The sequence below is a fragment of the Lasioglossum baleicum genome, chromosome 17 (genome assembly GCF_051020765.1).
Source record: "Lasioglossum baleicum chromosome 17, iyLasBale1, whole genome shotgun sequence".
NCBI classification, from domain to species: Eukaryota; Metazoa; Arthropoda; class Insecta; order Hymenoptera; family Halictidae; genus Lasioglossum; species Lasioglossum baleicum.
In genome coordinates this window covers 6,547,641-6,563,056 of record NC_134945.1, presented here as the reverse complement: position 1 = coordinate 6,563,056, position 15,416 = coordinate 6,547,641, and the positions used below count along the sequence as shown (strand labels likewise).

General features: G+C 37.9%; 1 protein-coding gene across 4 annotated transcripts in view; it reads right to left on the bottom strand.

Annotated features, from left to right (window-relative positions):
- Positions 1-15,416, bottom strand: part of LOC143217609 (uncharacterized) — a 380,663-nt gene that overhangs the window by 99,965 nt on the left and 265,282 nt on the right. For all 4 annotated transcript variants that reach the window (XM_076442080.1, XM_076442083.1, XM_076442082.1 and 1 more), the window contains exons 4-5: positions 2,194-2,343; positions 939-1,082 (exon numbers count right to left, since the gene is read on the bottom strand). In XM_076442080.1, the coding sequence (XP_076298195.1) occupies positions 939-1,082; positions 2,194-2,343 (294 nt within the window). The remainder of the gene's footprint in view (positions 1-938; positions 1,083-2,193; positions 2,344-15,416) is intronic.

Below are 15,416 nucleotides of genomic sequence, written 5' to 3'. Positions count from 1 at the left end.
CTGTTACTGTTCATCGATAAATGAAATACGATATAAAATAAGTTTTACCGAATTGTAAAATCGTGTTTCTTCTGGCGCGATAATTGTCCTTCAAAAGAGCACAAAAAACTACGCCGAGTGCTTGAAAAAATGCTTTCCAACAAAAATGCTGTTCATGGCTGTTGACGCCTTTGTAATTTATAATATTAAACATTGTCTGTAGTGATTTCCTATGCAAATTATTTTTGTGACGAGATCATCGCGGACATTTTAATAATGCGAAGATGAAATATAACATCTAGACATCTGGCTAGGTGGATAAGAATTCGTCGGCGAATAAGAATTATGTATTTAAGAACGCAAAACAATTCAGTCGCAGTCAGAGTTTTAAATTGATTGAATTATTCATTCGACAGGGTTCCCTCGTGAGTACATGTAGCACCACTGAAGGCTTAGTCGACAAAGCTTCTCAATTTATCAAGTATAAAATTTGTAATCTGCAAAAAAATACAAAAATGTAATTTGTAAAAATTTATTTATGGAATTCTGTAGATTCTGGCGAGAAAATGCTGAAAATCCAAATTTTAATCTGACGAATTCAGTAGTTTAAAAGTGATGAGTGTTTAAGCTTGAGCGATTTTAATGGCGAATTTGGAGTACAGAACCTGTAAACGGTTGAAATTTGCACAGCTATAACTTTTAAACCAGTGAATTCCTAACATTGAAACTTGGATTTTCGGCATTCTCTCGCCAAAATCTGCAGGACTACAGCAGAGACATCTTCCGTTGGGACAGGATAAAACATGACATACTTCGAAAGAAGAAAAAAGGACAGAGATTTTCCTGTTATTCTTATTCCCCCTTTTGATAGGATTGAATGTTGAAAATTTCTGGTTTCCTCAGGCGAGATTCAGCCAAAGATGCTATTATTATCGAAGATAAGAAGAAGCAAGACTCACCGCAAGTGTAGACGACCCTCAGGTAAGTTCTGCTATCAGGGGTGCAAGGTTCGCCGAACGTCGAACTGTTCGCTACCACCGAGCAACGGCGTTTTCCATGGCACAAAGACATCACGGTTTCCGTTGCATGTGGCGCTATGCATGCTGCGAACAAAGATAATTGATCTATGTATTCACTGTGTCAAAAATGGTTTTTCTATTAACTGGAAGTCGCGTGAAAGGGTAGCCAATCGAAACCAGAAGGTTCAACGATGGTTCAACGAGTGACTTGTCACTAGTTGTTTAGTAGGTGATGGAAACATCAGCTTTAATAATTGGTCACATATCCATCAATATTTCAAGCGAATTCTGACCGATGGGTCACGCACGCATCAATCAGGAAAACTGTATTTTGTCGTTTCTTTTTTAGAATCGATATTTAGTGCGTAGTTTAGTAACAATAATTTCTACTGTTTCATTTACAATGTATCAGACATTTATTTATAATCTAACAGAACATAGTTCTTGAATTTTTTTGTAGGTGTTGCTCAAAGGGTTGCTTGCCACTCGCACCCCTAAAAAGCAAATTTTGTACCTCAATAATTTGATTACAATTTTGAAAAAATTGCTGCCAATCTGCTATCAATCTGCTGCCAATCTGCTACCAATCTGCTGCCAATCTGCTACCAATCTGCTACCAATCTGCTGCCAATCTGCTACCAGTCTGCTATCAATCTGCTGCCAATCTGCTACCAATCTGCTATCAATCTGCTGCCAATCTGCTACCAATGTGCCCAAAAATTGTATATAGGATACCCGTGTTGAGCAGACTATCTAAACGAGTTTTCAAGTTTCTGAAAATGTTACTATTTGAAATAAATTGTTCCGTAAGAAAGTTATATTGGAACACCAAGTTTTAGAAACAAGACTACATATGTATTCTTGAATGCAAGATCTTAGTCAACTTATGGTTATGTTAACAAAGATTGGCACGCGTCTAGGTGGCGCTCTGATTTTTCGTTAATGACTCGTTAACAAAGCCGCGGACGCAATTTTTGCAAAGGAAAATGTTGCTTCGAATGATCTCAGGAACCTCCCACTTCCGGATGTTGAAGGAATTTTGAGACACCCTGTATATGACCGACTTAGTGGTCAACGTGTTGAGAAAATATCGATTTTATGGGGACAAGAACACCGTGAGCCATCTGTTTTTAACAGAGCAGAAAGTTATAAGGGGAATAATATCGCAGGAAATAAACCACTCAAATTTACTTACTTTCTTCCTTCACACCACGTGGCTGTGGACACTGAAGTGATTCGTGTTCCGTTCTGCCGAATGACGCGCTGAAAATGGCGACCCTTTGTCCCGGATAACAGAGAAGATTGATCACGTCATCCTCGCATGCAACCTTACTCCTGAACTCATCTGAAACAAGAAGAATTTTTTCATAAATTCACCGTCTCTATCTTCTTTTTATTCTTATTTGATGCAATTATATTTTTCTAAAGCGACAGCCCTCCGATTTTGTTATACCCTGGACTCTTGCGTACTTTGACATTCTGATTACGAACATGATAGTGAAAATTAGCGCAAATTATATGTAATGGCTGAAGCCATTAAAAACCATAGAAATCATAGTTTTTTCCATTTATTTCCGTAAATAATGGTAATTGTGAAAAATACTTCAAACAAAAGTTGTAGCTCTCATCGAAATACACATTTCATGTGGTATTGATTTTTGTCATAAAGCCAGTGGTTTGTGAGAAATCATGCGATTATTTAAATCGAGGGTGGCTCCGTATAAGTGAATAATTACCTATCATTTTTTTTCTCAGAAAGTATTATCTTTATGACAAAAATTAATACAACATAAAATGTGTATTTTGACGAGCTCTACAACTTTTATCCGAAGTATTTTTCAAAATTCCTATTATTTACGGAATTAAATGGAAAATACTATATACATTTTAAAAAATGACAGAGACCCCCGCTGAGTTATGTTTGGTAATAACAGCTAAAATAATAGGTTTACGTAAGAAATGTATATAACCTTTTTTGTAGAGCTTTTTATGAGCTTCGTTTTTTGTTTGAAACTTTTTTCTCTAAAAACAATATTTTCGAAAATATTTAGTAAGAACTGTCAAACCTTTGAAGGGGGCTGGGGGCAAACGAGGCTTTAATAGCGTTTTTCTCAAAAACTATTGTCTTTATGCCAAAAATCAATACGACATAAAATGTGTATTTTGATGAGGTCTACAACTTTCATCTGAAGTATTCTTCAAAATTCCCATTATTTACGGAAGTAAATAAAACAACTATACAAATTTCAAAAATAAATTGACCCCTGCCCAGTTATTTTGGGTCATAACAGCCAAAATAATAGGTTTACGTAAAAAATGTATATAAGCTTCTTTGTAGAGCTTTTCATGAGCTTCATTTTTTGTTTGAAACTTTTTTCTCTGAAATGCATTTGTAGTACGTGCACATTTTCAAAATACGACAAAAGCATGTACACAGGGAATTGAGTAAAAGGAGTAAATGGAGTTGATTCTGGCCAACGATTTCATGGTGTACATGAAATCAAAAACAAACTCGAGCACGTATTCGCGCGAATGTCTTCCTCGGAGTAAAACCTACGTGGTCTCGTTACAGCTCACGGTGCCCAGGAGTTTCAACGAACCTAACTGAATCGTGCGTCCCTTCCAGATGCCGATAATACGTTTTTGCAATCGCGGACGTCGTGTCTTCGCATCGCGATTCTTGCCGCAGCGATGGCCGCGGCATTCCTCGAATTTTCACCTGTTCTTGCGCGAGGTCGACGCACGAGTTACACGTTCAACTAAATTCCGCCACGAAATACAGGTTCCGAACGGTATCAGGGACTTTCCAGGACGTCATTCTACCTCCGGATTAAATTTATCGTGCATTGTGTTTCGTAAATGCGCAGCTTCGAATACCTACCACACCAGCGAGTTCATTGGATTGCAGATTTCACGCGCTCGCATTCTTTGCGGGCAACAAAGCCGCGACAAAACAAACCAATCAAAATATACAGTTTGGAGCAAAACTGATCACACACACTCTAAATCAGAATAACGTTTTTATGAATGGACCAAACGACTTCAATTTCTCTGCAAGGCTAGACGAATTAGTTTAGTAAATGGTGTGTAAAAAATATGTTGAAAAAAAATGCGTTTGGTCGGAATTGTGAAAAATTGATTTTTACGACTATTTTAGTTTACGATTTTTTTAGTTGGGCCGATAACGAAAATTTGAAAGATGTGTTTGGTTATATTTGTATAAATTATATACGCTCCGAAAATTTCGTTGAAATTGGCCAATTGGTTCACAAGTTATAATCGATCGAAAATGGTAAAATGGTATTCTCCGGCGATGTTTGGGGGTTCCATAAACCCAGTCGGACGCATCATCGAGTGGTCGGCCGCGCAAAGATATCTCATTGGGACAGGATAGAATATGGCGTACTTCAAACGAAGAAAAGGGGACAGGGATTTTCTGCTGTCTTTTCGGTTTTTCCTCCTTTTGATAAGATTGAATACGTCGACGTTGGTAAAGATACAAGAGGCACAGGAATTTGGGGATTCTTTTAGATGAGATAAGTATTTTTGAAGAATTTTGCAGTGCACAGAACGATATTAGAGTCGAGGGAGGAATAAAGGAGGAGGAGGAGGAGGAGAAGCAGGGTGCCACAGTAATCCAGAGCGCAATGCATCAACGCGACGATTACATATTATACGTGTCACGTTGTGTCAAAGCCAGCCGACACCTCACGTGTCGGCCGCAAATTCATTCGACAACGCACGTGCCACTTATTGCGCCGTCATGCGATAAGCCAAACATGTTTCGCGATGCCGACTGATTCATTTTTCTTTTAAACGAGGCACTTTAAATGTTCGGCTGCTTCGTGTCGTCTCGTGTTCCGGGAAACGAAATGCACAAACGTGAATGTATACATAGCCCGCGAAACCTTTACGAAAACGGTATTCTTCGTAAATCGTTTCCATAGGAACCCGGCCAAATCTCGTTCACGTTTTGGAAAAGAATAATGGCTTGCTGTCAGGCGAGTAAAAATATTTGGACAATGTTTAGAAAAATGTTACTTCACTTTTTTTTCGAGAAAACATTCCAATTCAAATACAATAACTAAATTATTAAACTTAACGAGACTAATTTTCATTCTGTTCTGCATAATTTCAAACACAATGAGGCCACATAAATAAAAAGATTCGAATAAAGTGGGCTTTTTCCAAGTGGGTTCTGATTCGATATTTTTATTTAGATAAAAGGCTGCTCTTTACTTTACCGGACTCAAAATTTGTGCGTTTCTCCTATAAATTATTGTGCATTTGGTATGTAATCCAGTAGATTTGAACGAGCAGAATCTAGGAATCGAAGTTTCAATCCTGTAGGACCAATGGTTCCGGAGTTATGGTTGATCAAAGTTGAGCATTTTTCAGTGTTTTTGACATATCTGAGATATTTTCTCTATGCTAGCGATATTACTGTGTGCCCTTGCTGCGGCCACTACAAACCAAATGGCGGCGCTCTTACCTATCAAAAACACTGATAAATTCTCAACTTTCAGCAACCATAACTCCTGAACCATTGATCCTACAGGATCGAAATTTCGATTCCTAGGTTCTCCGGGTACAAATCTACAGGATTACATACCAAATACATAATCATTTACTCGAGAAAGGCACAAATTTTGAGTCCGGTAAAGTTTACCCAAAAAATCAATCTAGGCCGCGATCGCCCTCTTGTTTCTCATATTCGAAAATGTCGTCTCTGTGACAGATTTCTGACACCATAACTAAAGGACGTAGATTCTACATAATCTGTATTGAAAATTTATGGACTCTTATCATAATCTCGATACAGTGGCTAGTAGAAGATGTGCCCAGAATACGTAACTAACGATCAGTATGCAGAATGCAGAGTTTTGACAAACACTACACGCGGGAAAACGTTTTGCATTTCGAGCAGCCGAGATAGCCATCTTATTTATGATTCAATTACACACACTTTATCGAAAATCCGCACCGAATGGTGGCTCTATTTCTCCAGATTATACAAGCCATTTGTCTTCCTTATTATTCCTGGGTTTGACGATCCTCGATATGTAGTTCGCCGAATTTTGTGTAATTATTGTTTACCGTAGCAACTCGGTCATTTCAAATTTCGAATGAAGGTAATCTAATTAAAGTATATAATTGTTTTTGTAATTAACATGGGACTCGAGGTATAATTTGAAATAATGAAGGTTCCTCGAAAAGAATTTCGTAGACTGAGAATTTTATTTACAGCTAGGAGCAAAACTGGTCACACACACACACACACTTTAAATCAGAATAACTTTTTTCATTTTTCTGTCAGGCTAGACGAATTAGATTCACTTGTACAAATTATATACGCTCCGAAAATTTCCTTGAAATTGGTCAATTAGTTTACGAGTTATAATCGATCAAACGTGGTAATTTTTAGTGCACCATAAAGTGGCAAGTTTTACCAGAAATTTTTAACTTTTTTTTATGCAATCCTGATTTTGGCGAGAGAACGCCGGGAAATCCAAGTTTTAATCAAGTAGGGATCAGCTTGTTCAGAAGTTACGAGCGTTTAAAATTCAGCGATGTTCGCCGTTTTTGCCAGGGTGAGCGCTGTAACACATAAGATTTCGCGTTCATTTCTTAAAAATAAAGTTTTAGTCTTAGGAATCAACTTGTTTAAAAGTTATGAGCGTTTAAAATTCAGCGATGTTCACCGTTTTTGCCAGGGCATTTAGAGAACGCTGTAACATATAAGATTTCGCGTTCATTTCTTAAAAATAAAGTTTTAGTCTTAGGAATCAACTTGTTTAAAAGTTATGAGCGTTTAAAATTCAGCGATGTTCACCGTGTTTGTCAGGGCATTTAGAGAACGCTGTAGCATATAAGATTTCGCGTTCATTTCTTAAAAATAAAGTTTTAGTCTTAGGAATCAACTTGTTTAAAAGTTATGAGCGTTTAAAATTCGGCGATGTTCACCGTTTTTGTCAGGGCATTTAGAGAACGCTGTAACATATAAGATTTCGCGTTCATTTCTTAAAAATAAAGTTTTAGTCTTAGGAATCAACTTGTTTAAAAGTTATGAGCGTTTAAAATTCAGCGATGTTCACCGTTTTTGTCAGGGCATTTAGAGAACGCTGTAACATATAAGATTTCGCGTTCATTTAAAAAAAAAATAAAGTTTTAACCTTAGGAATCAACTTGTTCAGAAGTTATGAGCGTTTAAAATTCAGCGATGTCCCTTGCCTGTCAAAACCACTGCAGACTGTTCAAGTTTAAGCAACCATAACTTCTGAACCATTGATCCTACAGGATCGAAACTTCGATCACAGGTTCTCCGGGTACAAATCTACTGGATTACATACCAAGTACATAATAATATATAAAAATCTTTCCCACAATATAATCCCAAGTAAAATGATTAGACTACGTAATTGAGGGTAAGTTGCGTCGCGATTGAAATAGCAGTTGCTGTGAAGGGATCTATCAAAAAGCGATGGGTTTTTAAAAATTGCGAAATAATGGCCGGTAGATAATATGGTAAGGAGACGTCGCACAACGAAAATTATGAATCTGCTATTATTAAAGCTGTTGAAATACGCAATTAGTTGTCGTGTGGACAGCTTTTGTTCCCGGAGTGTATTCTATGCAGTTCTGGGGAACAATGCGAGCAATCGGTAACGCAAAGTTTCAACGGTGAGGAGGAGACCCGCCCCGTTTGCGCAAGTATAGTAACAGAGACGCGACAGCCAGGTAAACTGCAAAAAGCGTATGGATATACTCTAGTTATCGAGACGATGCTGTGCTATTTTGCGGAACGCGTCGGAAACAGTAGTTCATAACAAGCAATCTGGCTTATAAAAGGCGTCCCGTGGAATCGTATCAACTAAAAAGGGGTACACGCACGTATTCCATCATCATTCCCTCTGTGTTTCGTTCGTGTTCCGCCGGTTGCCGACAAGGGAATGCCAGTTATAGACGTTCGCAGGCGGAACGTACGCGAAAACTGAAGATTCCATCGAAAGTGGGTCAATCGAAGAGGCAGCCGTCTGCTGGAAAAGCTCCGAGCCCGGGTCCATTGTCGCTTCGAGTGGTCGAGCGTGCTTGGGCGTCGAGAGAATTACCTCTTATACCCGTTCCACTGCGCCTTTTTTTCCGAGATCTTCTTGCCAATTAAAGCTTCAGACTGGACGTCTCGCTCGAAGCATTGCTCGATAAGGAACTTCCCGATGGCAGTTCCGCCTTCCTGCGGAATTTCACGAGCCATTGACACTCTCCCGGCTTTGATCAGCCTCGTTGCTACATGCTCGACCGTTCGCTTTAGCATTGTGAACACCTACACCGACACCCTGTGCATTTCCTGCCATCACATTCCTTCTATCGACCTTCTGCAATCGCTTCTTCTATAGCATACTCCATCGTAGAACGTTACGAAGCTTCTTTTTAGGACGGTATTCACTTTGCATTTTAATTTGAACTGTGAACTGCGATCTTTTCTATGAACTTTTCTGTGGACTTTGCTCATGAAGTTTGACAATGAACTTCTGCTGTGATCTTTTCTATGAACTTTTATTATGAACTATTACTACGAACCTTTACTATGAACCTTTATTATGAACCTTTACTATGAACTTTTACTATGAACCTTTACTATGAATGTCCCTTCTGATCTTCTCTATGACCATTTCTATAGACTTCCCTTATGAAGTTTGACAATAAACTTCTTCTATGAAGTTTTCTATGAACTTTTGTTATGAACCTTTATTATGAGCTTTTACTATGAACCTTTTTTATGAGCTTTTACTATGAACTTCTCTTCTGAACTTCTCTATGACCTTTTCTACAGACGTTTCTAATGAAGTTTGACTATGAACTTTTCTATGAACTTTTGTTATGAAACTTTATTATGAGCTTTTACTATGAACCTTTATTATGAGTTTTTACTAAGAACCTTTACTATGAACTTCTCTTCTGAACTGCTCTATGACCGTTTCTATAGACTTTTCTAATGAAGTTTGCCTACGAACTTTTCTATGAACTTTTGTTATGAACCTTTATTATGAGCTTTTACTATGAACCTTTATTATGAGTTTTTACTAAGAACCTTTACTATGAACTTCTCTATAACTTTTTCCATAGACTTTCCTTATGAAGTTTGACAATAAACTTCTCGTATGAACTTTTATTATGAGCTTTTACTATGAACCTTTATTATTAGCTTTTTCCTTATGAAGTTTGACAATAAACCTCTCCTATGAACTTTTATTATGAACTTTTACTATGAACTTCTCTTTTGAACTTTTCTATGGACTTTTCTTAGGAAGTAAATATGTCTTTATTATTACACATTACAATTATAAATATTAAATATATAATTTCCGCGTGCAAGGGGTTAATTAAGCAAACGAGGTATCAAATTATCTTATCGAGTCTGAAATTTCCTTAGTAATTACGAAGTTTCCTTCGGAATCCGATCAATTCCTGTAATTTCTGTTTGCTCAACCGCTCCAATTGCAATTTGGCGTCTTGGTAAACAGAAATTAACGAGTCTGTCAAACTTGGTCGCGATGTCGTCCCGCGCGTGTTCGACCCCTGAACGTCTCAATACCTTCGAACAGTCTCTCCGAGGGAATACGAAAGTCGTTTTGACCCCGGTAATTTTTCTTTAAACCGTTCTGGGGCGTTGCCGTGGCCGTCCGAGAACTTTCGAAATGCCGTGAACGAGAAGCTGCCGTAAATCGGCAACTCAATAAAGGAAGACATAACACTTTGTCTCGAGTATAAGTGCACTTGGTGACTTACGAGGCGCGTCGGCGAGGGCGGTTTGTATCACGTAAAAAGGGCTACCGTGTTCGAAGTTGAAAAGACGCGCGGTTGCGGCAGAGAATGACCCGCGAGAAAACCATCCCCCCCCCCCCGTAAAACAACGACCGCGCACAGGGTGTTTGAGAAACTGTTGAACCAACCGGGAGACACAAGCATCATTTTCTTTGCATTAAGAAAGTAGATCTCTGCTTTCTCATTTCTGGAGAGTACATGGATGGACTTTTACAGTAGTCGAAAGCGCCGCATAAAATATCGGCTGCTCTTTACTTTACCGGACTCAAAATTTGTGCCTTTTTTCTACGAATTATGATGCATTTGGTATGTGATCCAGTAGATTTGAACGAGGAGAACCTAGGAATCGAAGTTTCGATCCTGTAGGATCAATGGTTCAGGAGTTACGGTTGCTCAAAGTTGAGCATTTTTCAGTGTTTTTGACAGGTAAGGGTCCGTCATATTGGTTTTCTAGTGACGATCGCGACCCGCTTACCGAGCAGAACCGCTACATGCCAGCACCAATATGGTGGCGCCCTTACCTGTCAAAAACACTGAAATATGCTCAACTTTAAGCAACCATAACTCCTGAACCATTGATCCTAGAGGTTCAAAACTTCGATCTGCAGATTTTCCGGGTACAAGTCTACTGGATTACATACCAAACACATCATAATTCATAGGAGAAAGGTAATAATATCTGATACACAGGTATTATTGCATGTAATGTCCAATTTTTTCTAATCTTCGTACCTCATAAACGCACAGAGCTCCGTAATTTCTGCGACGAAGAGGAATTGGGTGGAAAAATGTTGATAAAAAAGTGGGCGTGTTCCATTTTTGCCAGGGCATTCCAATCTTCCACGCGAAACGACGTGTTTTGTACTGGACCCTGTGTTCAAGGTTTTAATGAACTTTCCGTATAACTTGCTGCTCTGTTTCGGAACAATAATCGTGGCTATTTGGAAAAAGGTCTGGAACAATGCGCACGCGTGTACGGAGCTGTAAATATTCAAATGCGAAAAATGCCAGAGTATCGATTTTTAGAAATTAAAAACCTTGCACGTCAAAAAATATTCGCTTAGACATTCAAACAATTTCGAAGGTACCCTGTAAACACTGAGAACTGTCAAACATGTTTTTCCATTAAAATTTGAGAAAGCATACTCGCCGGTAAACCGAGGTTTTATTCAACATTTCCCGAAGTTCTAGTTGCTGTATAAATATTTTTCTCCCGAATCGCAAAGCTTCGCCCCGAGTTTGCTCTCCGCTTTAATCGCGAATACACGAGTATTGTGCACTATCTGAGGTGCTTTGGCTTTTGTCGAAAATTTTAATCCTGGCAGGAGTAGAATTTTATGCAGGGACAGATGGAACACTTTGTACGCGGAAGGACTGGCTTTTAACAGAGAAAAGACCGAAGTTATTAGAGAGTTCACTACGTAACGGAACTTGTAACATGAAAATGTGAAAATTCGTCCGTTTGTCCGCGGAAATTAAAGTGTCGAATACCTCGACACAAAAAATTGTGGAATTATACAAACCTCCACAACTGTTATCGCATTCTTTTTCTCATTTCCCTCCGTGCAGGGTGGTTCGCCAGAAATTACCACCTCGATTTTCCCCATTATTATTATTATTCGAACCACCCTGTACAACTAATTTAAAAGAATATAAAATTAGATGAATTCTACGTATACCAGGATCACAGATTGTGTATCAAGTATATCAGGTATATTAAAGAACAAAAATATTAAAGAATGCATAATGTATATCAGGTTTTAGCAATTCTTTTTTTTGTGGGACCAAAAATTTACGAATTTTTCTTACGCGATCTTGTAGATTTTGACGAGCAAATGTCAAAAATCCAAGTTTCAATGTTAGGAATTCACTGGTTCAAAAGTTATGCGTGTTTAAAGCTGAGCGATTTCGAGCGCTTTAGACCAGCTTAATCGATTCCGAGTTTTCTGAATGTAGCTATCATCGGGCGTTCGAATTGCCGTAGAGTAGCTGTTCTACGTGCTTGTGGTGCCACCTAGTGGATTAGTCCAGTAAAAACCAATATGGCGGCGCCCTTACCTATCAGAACTGCTTGAAATCGCTCAACTTCACACGCGTATAACTTTTGAACGAGTAAACTCCGCGCTGTGAAACTTGCATTTTTGGAATTCCCTCCTCAAAATCTACAGGACCGTATAAAAAAAAGTGGAAAACTTTTGGTCCCGGAAAGTGAAGTTCAACCTGGGCATTTTTTATATCATGTAGTGGATTCTATTTCCAAATTAGGTAGTACGTACAATAATTAAGTAGCACCCAGTCGACTTTTTCGCGCAGAATTCGCGAGTCGCGTTTCAATTTTTCTACTGGTTCTCGCAATTGTTTGTTACGTCAACACAATGGCGCACGGTCTCGCGCAATTAAACTGCCCCTCTAGTCCCGTGCACACAAGCTCTTTTTTCTCTCGCGAGCGGTTAATGATTAACCTAATTGTCGCATGATTAAAGTTAATGACAATCATTCGCCGTCCAGCTGGCACGAGAGGCGGCCGAAAACACTTCTGTTCAGCGTCGTTTATTTAATTAAACGGCGATTCAGGGTGTCGAGTGCGCTGACATTAATCCGGCGAAAGCAATTTACACGCTTACAGCGCACGCAACACGGATTTTCGTTCGTATGTGTCACCGGTCCGCGCGCAATCCAGCTTCCACTGGAAGATCGCGATCGATTTAATCGCACTCTGCCCAGGCACGCCATTAATCGGATATCGTTCCGCTGTGTTCTGTCTACGTGTGGTGAAGTCCTGCTCTGAATTTTTTTGTAGAACTACTTTCTACCTATTTTTAGGAACCCAGTTTAATATTAAAGTTAGTCCGTCATATTTTTCCATTAGTCTGCAGTTTCGAGATCGCGAAATGAATTTTTTCAAAAAATCACCGATGCCGTTTATGTCTTTCCAGCATTTTTGCGTTCGTTCTAAAGAGTCATGGTTTAAAAACACTGAAAATGCACGGGACTATTTTACACATCTTATGTTTGAAAATTATTTTACCTTCACTTTACCGGACTCAAAATTTGTGACCATCTGCTATTAATGATGATGTTTTCGGTATGTAATCCAGTAGATTTGTACGAGGAGAACCTAGAAATCCAAGTTTCGATCCTGTAGGATCAATGGTTCAGGAGTTATGGTTGCTTAAAGTTGAGCATTTTTCAGGGTTTTTGACAGGTAAGGGTACCGCCATATTGGTTTGTAGTGACGATCTCGAGCCGGTTATCTTGCCCCCCTATCTCGACCTATTCTAACCAATCAGTAAGCGGCGTGCGACCGTCACAACAAGCCAATATGGCGGCGCCTTTACCTGTCAAAAACACTGAAAAATGCTCAACTTTAAAGAACCACAACTCCTGAACCATTGATCCTACAGGATCGAAACTTCGATCGTTGGTTCTTCGGGTACAAATCTATTGAATTACATACCAAATACACTTCATCATAATTTATAGGAGAAATGCACACATTTTAACTGAGCTGTTTGAATCGCGTCAGAATGAATGGAAATATTAAGATGAAACAGTGAATTACGTGTTGAATTAATAGCAAGTGAAACGAAGTAAATCGTTCACTAATTATACGTCTTATAGGATGGTCAACGAAAATGGAGACCTGCACAAGCATCCGGAGTCTATTCATTACGAACATTATTATGGCATAATTAATAGCGAAGCGCAATCTGATATCTCAGGCAATGTAATATCCACAAGTGCACAGCCTTAGCACTGTTTGATTAATGCAGGTGTCGCAATTGAATGCCCTTTGAAATGGCTCAATTGTTTCGCCGTTAAGACTATACCAGTAATAAACAATTAGACACTGCGCGTATTTAAATAAATTCAATTTAATGTCAATTTAAACAAAGTGAGGTTAAATGGTATCTCAAGCTCTGTACTCTGTGGTAATCAATTTTGCCGTTAAGACTACACCAGTAATAAACAATTAGGCTGTACATATTTAAATAAATTCAATTTAATGTCAATTTAAATAAAGTGAGGTTAAATAGAGTCTTAAGCTCTGTGGTAATCAATTTTGCCGTTAAATAATTAGCGAAACTCGTTTTAACACAAGCAATGATATTATGTACTACTTAAAAAATATGTAGGGCCATTTTAAAAAGTGAAGGTGACCTTCATCTTCCATGACCAAATTTCTTGGTTTCCTATTGCATTTTGTAGCTGACTAAAAACTTTGATTGTACCATTGAACCCGTTTTAACACAAGCAACGATATTATGTAGTGCTTAAAAAATATGTAGTGCCATTTTAAAAAGTGAAGATGACCTTCATCTTTCATGACCAAATTTCTTTGTTTTCTATTGCATTTTGTAACTGACTAAAAACTTTGATTGTACCACTGAACCCGTTTTAACACAAGCAATGATATTATGTAGTGCTTAAAAAATATGTAGTGCCATTTTAAAAAGTGAAGGTGACCTTCATCTTTCATAAACAAATTTCTTGGTTTTCTATTGCATTTTGTAACTGACTAAAAACTTTGATTGTACCATTGAACCCGTTTTAACACAAGCAATGATATTATGTAGTGCTTAAAAAATATGTAGTGCCATTTTAAAAAGTGAAGGTGACCTTCATCTTTCATGAACAAATTTCTTTGTTTTCTATTGCATTTTGTAGCTGACTAAAAACTTGGATTGTACCATTGAACCCGTTTTAATACAAGCAATGATATTATGTAGTGCTTAAAAAATATGTAGTGCCATTTTAAAAAGTGAAGGTGACCTTCATCTTCCATGAACAAATATCTTCGTTTTCTATTGCATTTTGTAACTGACTAAAAACTTTGATTGTACCATTGAACCCGTTTTAACACAAGCAATGATATTATGTAGTGCTTAAAAAATATGTAGTGCCATTTTAAAAAGTGAAGGTGACCTTCATCTTTCATGAACAAATTTCTTTGTTTTTTATTTCATTTTGTATGAAACTGCTGACTAAAAACTAACTAATTTTGTTCCAGATATTTACTATTTGTGTGGCTACGTTACTACATGGGACACGGTCTGTAGTAAGTAATATTGTGCAGACTAGAAAATATATTCATTGTGCAATCAACACGAGTCGTAACGTGAATAAGTTAGTGATTGTTAAATTGACATTCGGTCAGTGCAAGCATGTAGCGGGTTTATCATTTCCATTAAGTAGTTGTCGATATTCAAATCAAATGAAATCCGTTCGGTTCGCGAACGCGTTAATTCATACCCGCGTTAATTTATGTTAATCCGAACGATGTTACGCTTACGAAGATTTAAATCAGCATGCCAAATGACCGCATATTTATCATTTAATTCATTTAGCACAGCTAGCGCGACGAAATATCAATCTACTAGACACGCGCGAGGAAATGTTCTTATATTATAAAAATGTTTTTATATTATAAATAATATAATTATAAAGAATATAATTTTATATTATATTATAAAAACATTTTATACGCGATTTACATATCGCATTAACCGCTAAACTGTTCAAAACAAATACTCAGAATACAAAAAAAATTCGTTTATTTTCATTTACCTACTCTTTGCTTTACCGGACTCAAAA